We start from the raw sequence: 13,710 nt of genomic DNA, 5'->3' as shown, positions 1-13,710 counted from the left end.
GCTGTGTGGCTCTGGGCATGTGGCTTAGCATCTCTGTGTCTCAACCTCCTCATCCACACAGTGGGGAACATTAAGCTTCTGCTGAGAAGGTTAACAAAGCTGCTTTATGCTAAAGGCTTAGCACAGTGCCTGGTTCTAGAGCTCAGTAAATAGTGACACTAACTAGGCACTACTCCTCAACTAGTGCTTACCATGGGCAGACCCTGTTTTAGGGCTTTGCGTATATTGTCATAGAATCCTCACATCTCTGTTTTACAGATGAGGAAGTGGAATCTGACGATCACACAGTAGTGAATGGTGGCTGTTCAGACCCAGGGGGACAGGCTCCAGAGTCAGGGTCTCAACCCCTCTGACAATGCCGCTGGTCTTTATGGGTGTTGCCCCTGGCAGGCTGAATTCTAAAACCCCCAGGCTCCTCTCTGTCCCAGAGTGGAGAGCAGGGAGGGTTGTCAGCGGAAAGGCAAGAGCAGATGATGGTGAGAGCATCCACATCAGGGCTGAATCCAGATCCCAGTTGTAACCGGTGGCTGAAGTCAGGCAGGGCGCCCCAGCCCACTGCAAGGGAACCAGGGGAGGGGTGGGGGCAAGTCCCCGATGCTGAGAGGGGTGGTCAGGGAGCCGCCCCCAGAAGGGGAAGAGGGGGTTGCAGGACTGGGGGTACTCAGCTGCCATCCCCGCCGCTTCCTGGCCCCCACTCGCTGGCGCCCAAGTGGGAGGACCGCAGCTGCCCGCTCCCTCCTCCCCACACCCCCGCTACCTGCCCAGTCCCCGAAGCGAATCGTGAGAAGGCTGCGAGCCAGCGGGGCCGAGCCCACAAGTTTGCAGCCTCGGAGAGGGCGAGAGCCGGCGTCCAGGGCTCCTCTTATCGGCGACCGGAGCTCGGTGAGTTCATTCCTCACCCCTCTGCGGCGGTGCGGCGGCGGCGGCCGCGCAGGGGGCGGCTTCCCGGGCGCCCGGGAGGCGCTGGCCGAGAAGCCGGCGGCCGCCCGCGCTGCCTGCCTCGCTGGGGCTCCGGCTGTGCCGCCCTCCGCTGCGGGCGAGGCAGGCTCCGGTGCTGAACGGACAGCTCCCCGAGTCCCCGGGCGGCTCGGGCGGTCTCCGCCGTCCTCTCTCCGGCGTAGGGCCCGGGCTGCGGCCGCCAGCCCAACGCCCCTCACTCCCCCAGCCCCAGTCCTTCGCCTTCCAAGTGCCCGAGCGCATCTGGAGGCTGCTCCGCGCCCCCCTGGCGACCGGCGTGGAGAAGACACTTGCTTCACCGGAGCCCGGGGCCGAGGGCTCTGTCTGGGGTGGGCAGCGCCGCGGCAGCGCCCGGAAGCGCATGGCCAGAGGCAGTACCGAGCCCCCAGCGACCACCCTTGGGCGTGCCTGGCGCTGGACCCCTGCCGGAGAGAGACTCGCGCTCCCCGTGCGGCCGCGGGTCCCCGGGGCACTGGCACCTTCAGAGGGGACTCCAAGGTGATCAGTCGCCCAAAGGGATGGGACAGCCTGGATGGTGGCCTCCTGGCCCTCGCCCATCCCGGGTGCAGCTGCCTTCCCAGAACTTTTCTCGCGCCTCGGGCTCCCGACTCCTTAGCCCTTGGAAAAGTTCTCTCGGGCGCCCAGAATTCCATTTACCGGTGGCCTCCGAAGCTGGGCAGGAACCCGGGCTGGGGGTGAGGGAGGTGGAGTGGGGATGCGGCGGGGGCTGCGCTCGGCGTCCGGGGTCGATCAGCCGAACAGCCGAAAGGCTGGCCAAGCATCCGCTCCTGCGCCCAGGGCGAGCTTGTTGGTACCGAAAGGGTTTCGGCGCCATCGGCGTTGTTTGGATTTCTCGCTCCAGGAGGGCGGGAGGCGGGCGGGAAGGGGGGATATCGTCGCCTCAAATGAAAACGCTTTTTGCAAAGAAATAGCCAGGGCTGCCAGCGTGGTGAGGTGGGCTGACCAAGACCGGCTGACACAGGTATTCCGGCTGCCCCCTCCTCACCCCACTAGATGCCTCAGCGCCTGTGTGAATGGATCGATTGTTTTAATCGATTTTTTTAAAAAGCCAGGTGGCAGCGGCTGCGTGTGTGTACACAGATATACACAAACACAGACACCCAGGCACACACAGATTACACGTACAGAGTCACACACAGACCCTCCCTCCACACACACACACACACACACACACACACACACACACACCAAATATCACGGACCCCCAAGCACACATACCTCCAAAGAGTCAGATGACCTGTGAGGTCCCTGAGTGTTGCCCAAGATGGGGTGGGGGCGGGGGCTGAGAAAGGGGAGGTGATGCAGGACTCCCATAATTTCCCTCGGCCCCACCCCAATCCTCTGCCTTCTCCTCCTGGGAGGTCTGAAGGAGAAACCCCAACCCTGGGCTCTTTTCCACAGCCATAACGGAGCCCAACCCCTTGCCCCACCTTTCCTTACAAACAAGCCCCAACCTCGCTCTCCTTGTGTCTGACTTCGGGGTGCCAGGGCGCCGAAGTCCCTCAGAAACCTTGGAGCCAGCACGGGGAAGTAGAGTCTGACCCCCAGAGGCCTTGGCGGTGGGACTCGGGGTCTCACGGGTTAGGAAAGAGAGGAGGGGCGGTCGAGGGGCGGTCGAGGGACAAGGATGGGGAGCATGGACTGGTGTGAAGCTGGGCCGACGGAGGACGCCTGGGGAGCGCCCTAGGGCGCCCCCTGGACACTGCAGTAAGTTTTCCTCTCTCCCCGGGCCCCTTAGGAATGTAATCGAAGATGCTGGCCCTGAGGCTGCTCAACGTGGTGGCCCCCGCCTATTTCCTGTGCATCTCCCTGGTGACCTTCGCGCTCCAGCTCTTCCTCTTCCTGCCCAGCATGCGCGAGGACCCGGCGGCGCGGCTCTGCTCGCCGGCGCTGCTCCACGGGGCCCTCTTCCTGTTTCTCTCCACCAACGCCCTGGGCAACTACGTCCTGGTCATCCAGAACTCGCCTGACGACCTGGACGCCTGCCAGGGGGCCTCGGCCAGGAAGGCTCTGTGCCCCCCGCCCAGCACCCACTTCTGCCGAGTGTGCGCCAGAGTCACCCTGAGGCACGACCACCATTGTTTCTTCACGGGCAACTGCATTGGCAGCAGGAACATGCGCAACTTCGTCCTGTTCTGCCTCTACACCTCCCTGGCCTGCCTCTACTCCATGGTGGCGGGCGTGGCCTACATCTCCGCAGTCCTTTCCATCTCCTTCGCGCACCCACTGGCCTTCCTCACGCTCCTTCCCACCTCCATCAGCCAGTTCTTCTCTGGTGAGTGGGTCTTCACAGGCAGGTTGGGCCCTACACAAAGACCCCACCCCAACCCCAACCCCAAGTTTACCAGATTTCGCAAAAATAAATAAATAAAAATACCCCCCCACAACAAGATGCCCAATTAAATTATAATTCTGGATAAACAATGCATAACTTTTAAGTGTATAAGTAACTCCTAAATATTGCATGAGACATACTTATACTAAAAAAAATGTTCTGTTACCTATCTGAAATTCAGTTTAACTGAGCATGCTGTATTTTATCTGGCAACCTCTCTCCCTACCCCAACCTCGTTCATCATCCCCTTTCTGCTCACCCTGGTCCATTTGCTCGTAGAGATGTGGTGATCCAGGCAATACACCTGCTCTGTGCCAGGCGGGCTGGGTGCTGGCCCCCCTTCCAAGCAGCCTGTGAGGGGCACTTATGATATTGACCTTCCTCTGCCTGGCCCCCAATGCTGCTCACACGTTCCCCTAAGGACTTTGACTTCCAAACATCTTGCCAACCAGCCACAGTAAGATCAACAGGGTGCCTGGCAACCCCAGCAAGAGACTAAGTTCTGCCCTCCTGCCCATTATGTTTGACCCCACCAGGTGGTCCCAGCCTGCAGATGCCTCAGAACAGGGGGCACCTGGTTGGAGATACAGCCATGTTTAATGGTTGCATCCTTACACCACTGTGATGGGACTGGTGTGGGAACTGATCCTCCAGGAGGCTCGTACACCTGCAGGAGCCAGACATGTGGGCCTTGGAAGTGGCGCTCAGCTGGGCACCCTGGTGAGGACTGTGTATAGTGTGTCCCGAGAACAGCTCCCTGGTACTTGGCCCAGAGGGACCTGTGGCAGTTCTTACCACTTTACCGGGCCTTGCAACGTGTCCCTACCTCACTTTCTTCCTCTCCATCCTACCCTGGCCTTTGACTCTGAATGACCTGGTTTTTACAATTGATAGTGTGCACACATGTATGTGTGTATGATATCGATTTCTCTATTTCTCAGATGAACAAACTGAGGCGCAGATGGATTAAATGGCTTTCCCACAGCAGCACAGGGAACACAGCATGTTTCCTTAGCCACTGACCTTTCAGGGACAAAGAAAGGCGGAGTGCAGCTGCTTCCACTGAGAAGCCAAGATTGTCTTGATGTGCCTGGGCTGGACATTCAGAAAAATTTTGCTCCACTCGGGGGGGAGCCATTATTTCAGCCTTTGTTGGGGCAGCAGCCTAATCTTTTGCAGGCATAGAACTGTTGTGCCATTTGGCGGAGGGAACACAGAGCCCCAGGAAGGACCCAGATAGGGGAGATGCCTTGAGGGCTGGTGGCTGAGCTGGGCCCGGAACTCAGAGCTCTCAGGCCTTCTGGAACCTGGCGCTGGCATAGGAGGCTGCTGGGACTGAAATAACCAGGAGGAGGGAGGGTAGGTGGGCGAGCTAGGGGGTGGAGTGTGAGCACAGGCAGGTGGAGAGATGAGGGGAGCCAGAGAACCTAATTACACTTTCTTTTGCAAGTAGTTTCCTCACATAAAAATGGATGTTTCCAAAGGGAGGATCTTGAAATGGTTTGATTTGAGATAAGCCAGGCTTAGAGGCCTATCCATATGTGCTAGTTTTGGGAGGCAGGAAAGAAAAAAAGAGGGATCTACGTATTTGCTCTAGTGGGAGAACAGAACCAGTAAGTGCCTACCTTGGAGGCCAGATCCCATTCCAGCATAAAGATGAGTGCCATTATCTTTTACCTCCTCACCATACCCTCTAGGACAAGAAGGCCAAGATTTCTAATCTCAAACTTTCCCATCTCATCTTCCTCCTTTGCCACCTTTCATCGTTCCCCTTGCACATCCTTCTCCCCCTCCCCAGTACACTCTTCAGTGCCTTCCTCCCTATCTCTTCTCCCCCTATTCTCAACCCAAGTGGTTGAGGACACTACCTACCTCATTGCTCAGGAGGACAGGAGGGAGTTGGAAGGCCCAAGTTGTCTGATCGAGCAGTTATTTTCCAGCTGTGGTACTTGTCCTCAACGTGGTTCTGTCCCTGACTTATATCTGCATGAGCATGAGATGGCTGGGAGTGTGGGCCGTGTGAGCTAGAAGTAGAAGAGGTCTTCTGGTGGCTGCTGCCCATGGGTCTTTAGCTGATGCTCAAGAGGTAGGAGGCTGGCCAGGTGGATTTTAGAAGTTGTCTTTTCTTGTGGCTTCATGGGATCAGTGTAAATTGTGTCACCTCTCTGAGCCTCATTCTTCTCACCTAGGAAACGGAGATGACGCCATCTGATCTGTGTCATGACATTTGTATAAGTACACCAGTGTGGTGGATGCCTCCAGAAAGTCCAGTGAAAGGGAAAGGGGATTAACGTTTGTTGAGCACCTATTATGTGCTACCCACTGTGCAGGTCTCATTTCATTCAGTCCTCACCACAATTCTGGGAGATAGATATTATCATATTCATCTTAAAGGCTCAGGAACAAAAAGGTCAGCAAGGTTAAGTTGCTTCGAAGCCACATCACTAGTTATGATTCCAACCCAAGATTTGGACTCAGGGTTGCTAGCCTCCAGAGCTCATATTCCTTCCACCACACCACACTGCCTCTCTGAAGCTGCTTCTTGATGAATGAGCCTCTTTGGGAGGAAGGGAGCCCCTTGTCCCTGAATGTATGTTAAAGATGCCAGGCAATGATCTGTCAAAGGTGTTATAAATGCTTGGTGGGAAGCAGGGAGGGAGAGATTGGGTGGTGTGACCATTCAGGCCTTTAGAAAAACTCTGATTTTTTCTAAAAGAAGCAGAACTATTATTAGATAGTTCAGAGAGCTGAGGCAGCCAGGTTAGCCAACTTCAAACATTTCAAGAAAAAGCAGGTCACCAGAAGAGCCTTTTGTAGTTGCCACAAGGGGCCAGGAGAAGGCCACAGGGTCTTTTCCACATGCCTTGATTTAGTGCCAGAAATAAAGTCCCTGAAAAACAGCTTCCATCAGCTCCAGCTTGTCCCCGAGGCTGAGATGCAAGGCAGGCCCGCACTTGACAGCTCTGATGTTCTCAGGTCCCAGCTCGAGGGTCATCTCTCCCTGTCAGCATTCCCGGAGCCCAACGGGAACCCCGGTCCCTGGATCCTTCATCCTCCATGTGCTTCCTGAGCTAACCTGTGCTGACAAGAAGAAGTGGGTCAGAGGGAGGGCCGGCCCAGTGTGAGCCCCGTCCCGCTGCTGCCCCAGCCAGCTGAGGGGCTCCTCAAAATGCCAGCTGGAACGAGCCCTCCCTCCCCTGGGCAGATGGACTTATTGTCACCAACTTCGCAAATAGAAACCTGCTATCAAGCTCCCAGGGGCTGAGGGCAAAAGGAGGCTGCTAATGAGCAAACCCAAATCCTCCTGGTGGCTGAGTCCATCACTGCTGAGACTGGACAAGTTGTAAGAGCCCAACCCTCAGGGGTCTGGAAACTGGAGCCTGGGGAGACCGGGGAAGAAGTAGACCGGGGCCAGGGGAAGCTGGAGAAGGGAGGGATATGGTTGCGATTTGCAGAGATCAAGTAGGTTGTAAGGTGGGGTCTGGAGCAGGTACCCTCATCTCACTGGAGGAGGTGGTGGTGGGCTTGTCCTGCAGGAAGAGCAGCTGAGGGGGGCTTTCGAGTTCTCTCCTGGGTTCACTGCCCTGGCTGCTGGGCCGGTCAAGGTAGGTGTCTCTACCATGGCTGCCATGACTGCAAGCCCTGGGAAGAAGGAGAAAGCTTGATGGTCTAAAAGGAGTTAACATTGAGATCTTTTTGGGTAAAGTCTCCTCAGCAGGGAGCACTATGCTGGGTGTGAATCAGAAAGCTGCACGCAATTTTCCTGAATTGTGCAAACCTATGGAACCATTTTACAGATGAGCAAACTGCAACTCAGAGAGGTTAAGAAACGTGTGCGAGACCACAGAGCTGGGAGATTCAAACTTAGCGTGGACTGCCCACCCCTACTCTGAAGAAGAGTGTGGGATCTCTTACTCAGATGACATTTAAAACCTAGTAATAGAGAGGGCTTGTTTAGAGAGGTTTACAGGAGGTCCCACCCAAGGCAGGAGGCTGGACTAGTGACCTGGTGGGGGTGGGGGGAGTGTTCTTCCAGGCTTAGCAAGCTCTGACTGACAGGAGAGCTCTGGCCGAGTGTTCTGGTGGCCACACTGTCCTCTTGTTAACACTAATGACTGGTTTATTCTCTCGGTTGGAGCTCTGTGCTGCCCTGGGAGCTGGTTACTTATTCTTCTTGATGACTAGGCCCCGCTCCCCGTCACGCTGTCACCTGCCTGAGCCCTCCCGCTGATGCTTCCGGCTCCATGGGAGCAGGTGCTTCAGTCTAGACAGCTGCCCAGGCGCCAGCTCCCTCTCTAGCATCCTCAGCTCACCCCTAGGGCTCCTCCTAGAAAAAGCCCTTCTCCCTGTTTCCAGACCAGAAAGAGAAGGCAGAGAAAGACGGGCATCTCCGACTCAGGGATGTTAATATCTAGGCGCCGCGCAGAGCAGCTTCCTTCCCTTCTCCCGGACATCCCCAGTTCTCCCCTGGCCGTCAGCACTAAGAAAAAGTTAGGGCAACTAGTTTATCCTTCCTCGCCGTCACTGCGGCGCTGAGATTGCTATAAAATATCGCTTCAATCTCATTAATCTCCCTCCCTTCGGAGCGGAAAGCGCCTGCGGTGATGGCAGGTCCGTACGTGGCCTGGGTGTAAAGCGATGCTGGTGTTTCCCCGCCCCCACCCCTGCAGGAGCTGTCCTCGGTTCTGAAATGTTCGTCATCCTCATGCTCTACCTCTGGTTTGCCGTCGGCCTGGCCTGCGCCGGCTTCTGCTGCCATCAGCTGCTGTTGATCCTCCGGGGGCAGACCCGCCACCAGGTGCGGAAGGGGGTAGCGGTGAGGGCCGGGCCCTGGCGCAAGAACTTGCAGGAGGTGTTCGGGAAGCGGTGGCTGCTGGGCCTGCTGGTCCCCATGTTCAACGTCGGAGGTGAGAGCTCCAAGCAGCGGGACAAGTAGCAAGCACACCCATCATGTCTCTCGGTGTCTTGACTCCTCCTGAGCACGAGACCATGGCACCCTTGTCCCCACCCATGACCCACTACAACCTGGATGGGTAATGTCCTAGCACCCACCCCTGGTCTGTGACACAGAGAACAGCATTGGCTGGTGGATCAACGACAAGGAGGAAAAAATGGCCACCCAGGCATTGTTACACTCTCCAGGGGGCAGCCAGGCGGGTGTCAGGAGGCCTCTGCGTTTGTTTCTTTTCCTTGGGGCCCCTCTTTGCCCCTCTGCCCACTTGATCCACTCCCTCTGCCATGTCTCATGTCGTCACTGCCATCTGCTGGATCTTGGGGCTTAGAGGTAAGCCCCATGTTGGGAGTAGGGAATGAATTCTTGCTGCTGATAGGATGCTCCCTGGGACCTGACGTCTGGAAAAAACTGTTTAAAATTACAAAGTGTTTAAAATTACCAAGTCTGCTCTGCCAACTGCCAGGGAGCTTGGGAAAGGAGGGGGGAGTGTCCTCGTCCCCTCTGAGGAATTGTGGGCAGTGAGAGGGGAAAAGAACTCAGTAGCTTGCTGCCCACCCCACCCCCAAGTTGAAAGGCCCTTTCTTTGGGATGCAGCAGCCAATGGTCTGGGATTTCTTTTCCAGCTGCTGTCCCCTGTGCAACCTACTCCAGCTGGCCACCCAGCCCAGTCCAGGGCCTGGCTGGATGCTTTCTTTCCCTGGCACTCTTCCAGCCTTGGCTAGATGCTGGGAAAGGAAGGAGAAGGGAGAAGGGAAGGGGACATACTTATAAATGAGAGGCATGTGACTACATAACTATATAGGAAGAGAGAGAGAGAGAGAGAGAGAGAGAGAGAGAGAGAGAGAGAGAGAGAGCACTTAGGGGAGAAGGAAGAGGGTGACAGAGGCTGAGTGCTGGGATATTTGAAGAATGAGAATGAGAGAAGGAAATGGGTTCATTTCTTCCCCGTATAAAGGACATTCTGGCAGCTAAAGCTGTTCGATGTTAGGATGGCTTCCTGGGGAGGCAGTGAGGGCCCCAAACTGGAGGTGTTCCAGCAGGGACTAGGCAGTCATCTAGCAGGTGCGCCGGGAAAGAATCCCTGCACAGGCTTAGGGAAGGGAACATCTCTCCCACCCAGGATTCTGGTGTCCGCTTTGTGATCGCCAGGTCCAGATGATCTGTAGAGAGTTATTTGTTTTCATGGAGGTGGTATGGGCACGGAGGAGTCTTAAAATGATGATGCAAACTTTTAGGATCCCACCCAGCCACCGAGGAGAGAGTCTCTGGAGAGACAGATCTACCTGGGCGCTAATGCTAGTTAAGGCGGTTGGCATTTGAGGACAGGGAGACGGAGCAGTTCAGGGGCAGGTGGGGACAGTGGTGGGGAGAGCAGAGCTTGAAGGTCATGCTCAACTCGGAAGGGGAAGATTGGGAGAGTTGAGGCTGTGGAATGGGGAGACCAGAATATAGGGGTGCAATTGCCAGACCAGCGCTGTTATCTGACTGGCTCTGAATAAGGGCATGGCTGTGTGTTTTGGAACCCAGAGGACCAGACCCCTGGGGCATATGAGGGAGTGGGGACAACACATGTGCCCCCTCCTGACTGGGTCCCAAGGCCAGTGTGCCGTCCATGCAGGCAGCAGGGCTGAAACCCACACCTACAGTGCCCAGCTGGTGGCCATGGCAACCCCAATTGTTACTACACAACCCCCTGAGTTCTTGGGTGGAGCTTAGAAGGACTTTACCTTGGTCCTGCCTTCAATGCCCCTAGAGGGCTAATGTACTAATGGCTCCATCCGCTTATACTTCCTCCCATATCCCTTCATTTATGCATCCTACATGTATTTATTTAGTGCCAAGTATGTACACTAGTGACCAAGATCATGAGATTCCTGCCATCAGGGGCAACTTGTCGCTGTCATCCAGGCACCGACTCCCACCCCCAGAAAAATGGTCACTCTGCCATCTTGGTGGTCAGCAGGGCAGGTCACTTGGAGAGGAAAGATATGGCAGAGAGAGCTGAAGGAGAGCCCCGGCTGCTGGATGGAGAAGTCATTGGGGGGCATCCTCACCCTCGTTCTGGCCATACTTAGGTGGTGGGAATGGAAGGGTAGGGGGAGAGGCCTGGGTGACCCAGGCCCTGGTTCTCTCTTGACCCCCAGCTCAAGCTTGGAAGCCAGTCCAGCCATTTGCAGCCTCCCGGAGCCTCGGCGCTGTGAGGCTGGACATTGGGGGAGGAAGCCAAAGGGAGACCTGCAGGAGGTCGGCTCCTGGCAGATTGGACAGTGTGTGTGGGGGGAGGGGGGGCGGCGTAGCGGTGGGGAAGTTGCCAGTTGTGGGACTTGAGTAGCACTTGTATACATGACCCTGTATTGTTGATGAAGAACATCAATAAAATATGTGGTTTTAAATTGGATGTGATGTGATCATATGGGCACTGTGGTTGGTAGCAGGGCTGGAATGTACCGACGCAGTCATACTGGCTATTAAAATATTTAAGGTCAGGATCAAAAATACTTCTGTTCAAGTGGGTACATCATCTTTGTCTAGACTGCTGCTGCCCCAGATGCTCCTGCTCCTCCCCTGGGGCCCTGATTCACCGCACAACCCAGCGATTAAAAGGGCATCTATGCGGGACCCCCAGGACCCTGCCCCACTCTTTCAGCCAGAACCCACTGTGATTGGTCAGGGTTGTGGGTGTGGTCGGTAGCAGGTCCACAGTGCTGGGGTCTATGAACCCATGGGACCAGGGATGGGCTGTCTAACCTGGGACTTACTTCCTCTTCTCCCACTCCTTCTCTCCTCCCACCTCTTTCCACATCAGAGGACAGGTGGAGGGAGAATGAAGAATCCACCTGATCCTCCAACACAACCAGGGCTGACCACTCCTGAGGATCAGCCAGGGCCCCCTGCTCTCCCAGCCCCTACCGACAACACCTGGAGACCTTGGGCTGCCCAGCCCTGGGGACAGCAGGAAGGCGGCTGAGCCCTGCAGGGAGTGGTCCCTGAGCAGGTGAATGGGCATGACCTCTGATGCATCTTAAAGATGTGTAGGCCTGGGTTGATAGAGACACAGCTGCAAGGTGCTGATTTTACTTGGGCTGTTGAACAACCTTCAGCCTAGGCCGGAGCCTGCATTGCCTGAACACACACCAATGGGCGGCAGCTCCCTGATATGCAGGGGCAGGTGGTGGGAGATGAATGGAGCTGTGGCTAATCCCTAACGCTCAGCTAGTGCTCAGCGCATTCTAGAGCATGGGCTGTCTACACTCCACAGGGCAGACACCTGTCTTGTTCACCATTGTATCCTGGATGCCTAGCAGGGGGTAGGCATCTAGTAGGTGTTCAATAAATATTGACCCCCCAAAAAATACACAGCTCAGTCTCTCACTCCGAATCTCTCATTCCCCTCATGTGCCCAGCATTGTGCTTTGCACATTGTGGGGCTAGAAATGGGTGAGACAACTCTGTACTCAAGGGGCTTACAGTGCCTCAGTATTCCCATCTGGAAAGTGGGCACTCTGCTTTGGCCCATGCCCTAGTGTCAGATTAGGCAAAATATAAGCTGCCATATGAGAGAAGGACGAACTGAAAGAGACCTGAACCACATTCCCCTCCACTATAATGAGGAAGCCAGTCATTAGGTCCCCGGGGTCATCTTTTAGCCAACCTCCTTCCTAAGAATATGGTTGTCTTTGTTACTTTATACATTTGGTCCTCTAAGTGTCCTGGCTCCTCTCTGAACCCTCTGTCTTCCAACTGGCCTCGTTGCCCCACACCCCTGGCCCCCCTCCTGCCCTGTCTCTGGGCATGCTCTCAGGGAGGCAGCCCCTCCTGATGGGGAGAAAAGAAGGGGATGTGTAGGGAGCAAGGATGCCTTGTCCTGCCCTGTCTGAGATGAGTTAGAAGTGAGCCAGAACCTTGGACCTGGACACTAGCCAGGGTGAGCCTACTGGTGGGGCTGGGGATGTCTGGGGTAGCTCAGCTGCCTTGGTGTTGGCCTCTGCCTCTGCTCTCATTCCTCACTCTGTGGGTGGTGCTGGCCCAGCTCCTCAATTCATTCCTCAAACATTCATTGATGCCGGGCATGAGGCCAAGAACCAGGAATTCAAAGATGAATGAGACCTATTACCTGACCTCGTGGGGAAAAGGACCAATTGTAGAGGGTTAAGTTTCAGTGGCTGATGGGAGGGAGAAGGACAGGGTGCTATGGAAGCCCGGAGGGGAGCACTCACTTGGCCGTGAGTAGGCTGGAAGACTTCCCAGAGGAGGAGACTCAGACTCATGCAGGATGAATAGGAGTTGGCCAGGCAGAAAAGCAGGGCCGTGGGTGGGAGTGGGGGTAGGAGGGATTGTGCAGAGGCAGGGATGGCTGGTGATTTCTGGGATTGTGAGTCTCCTTTTAGGAGTGATGGGGACATGAGTGTACATGCTGCAGGCACATTCCCCATGGACTCTGCCTCCTTCTTCTTATAAAACCCTGACTCACCCTCGTTCGAGGTTGTTCCTCTTGTGTGAGTCAAGCATAGATTGTCATCTGCTTTTCCTACCGGTCAGTGGAGTTCCCCAGGGTGGAGATCACAGGGAGAGGGTCACGTTCACTCCCCCAGGGAATCAGCCTGGGAACATCAGAGACCCCTAGACCTCTCTCTGGGCCCCTAGAGGGGCCTCCGGGAGCTCCCCACCAATCGTTTATGCTCACAGTTTCAGAAAATAGGGTTGGAAGGAAACTTTCTACCAACATGGCTTCCAGGTGTAGAGCAGAACTGAAAGGCTGAAGACTGAAACATGGGGATAACGTTTCACAATGTACAATCCCCCCATCCTGACTGGCGAGGCCCTCTGCACCCAGGTGGACAGCTCCAGCCCACAACCTGGTGGCCCCAACATACTTCCTCCTTCAGCCTCGGCCTCTCCCAGACCCTCTTTGTCCCCCGTCTCCACAGGGCCTTTCCTCACCAGGTCCAGCCCCTGGGGGAGTCTTCCCCTACACGCGGCAGCAATCTGACTCCCTCCTGTGTGGGTTCCATCTCTCTGCTCTACTGTAAACCTTGAAAGGCAGGGAAGGTGATGGTAGAATCCTCTGGTTTCCCCCATACCTAACACATAGCATAGAACACGATGTTGATGCTGTAATTCAACCACGAGTAATAATGACCAACATTTACTGAATTCACTTCATGCCAGACCCTTGTCATACACACACTTCACCTGTATTAATTATTACTTATTAGTATTTATTTTTATTTTTTCTTTACCTGTATTAAGTATTTATTCTCATAGCAACCCTTGAGGTATGCTTTGTTGTCACTACTTTTATTTTCCAAGTGAAGGAACTGAGGCACAGAGATGTTATATAACTTGCCCAAAGCCTCATGGCTAGTAATTGGCAGAGCTGGGATTCGAACCCAGGCTGTCTGCTCCTGGGTTTACCATGTGAACCCAGATACTAGACTATCTT

The 13,710-nt window shown here is 55.3% G+C and overlaps 1 protein-coding gene across 1 annotated transcript; it reads left to right on the top strand.

The window, feature by feature from the left end:
• Positions 1–693: 693 nt before the first annotated feature.
• ZDHHC22 (zinc finger DHHC-type containing 22) lies at positions 694–8,711 on the top strand. Its single transcript, XM_006086946.3, has 3 exons — positions 694–882; positions 2,717–3,253; positions 7,984–8,711. Exons 2-3 carry the CDS (start codon positions 2,731–2,733, stop codon positions 8,247–8,249), a joined length of 789 nt encoding a protein of 262 aa, XP_006087008.1. The 5' UTR covers positions 694–882; positions 2,717–2,730; the 3' UTR covers positions 8,250–8,711.
• Positions 8,712–13,710: the final 4,999 nt, after the last annotated feature.

Source organism: Myotis lucifugus, unplaced genomic scaffold (genome assembly GCF_000147115.1).
Source record: "Myotis lucifugus unplaced genomic scaffold, Myoluc2.0 scaffold_34, whole genome shotgun sequence".
Lineage (NCBI taxonomy): Eukaryota > Metazoa > Chordata > Mammalia > Chiroptera > Vespertilionidae > Myotis > Myotis lucifugus.
The sequence above is the reverse complement of the archived record's forward strand: the minus strand, read 5'-3'. Positions and strand labels throughout refer to the sequence as shown.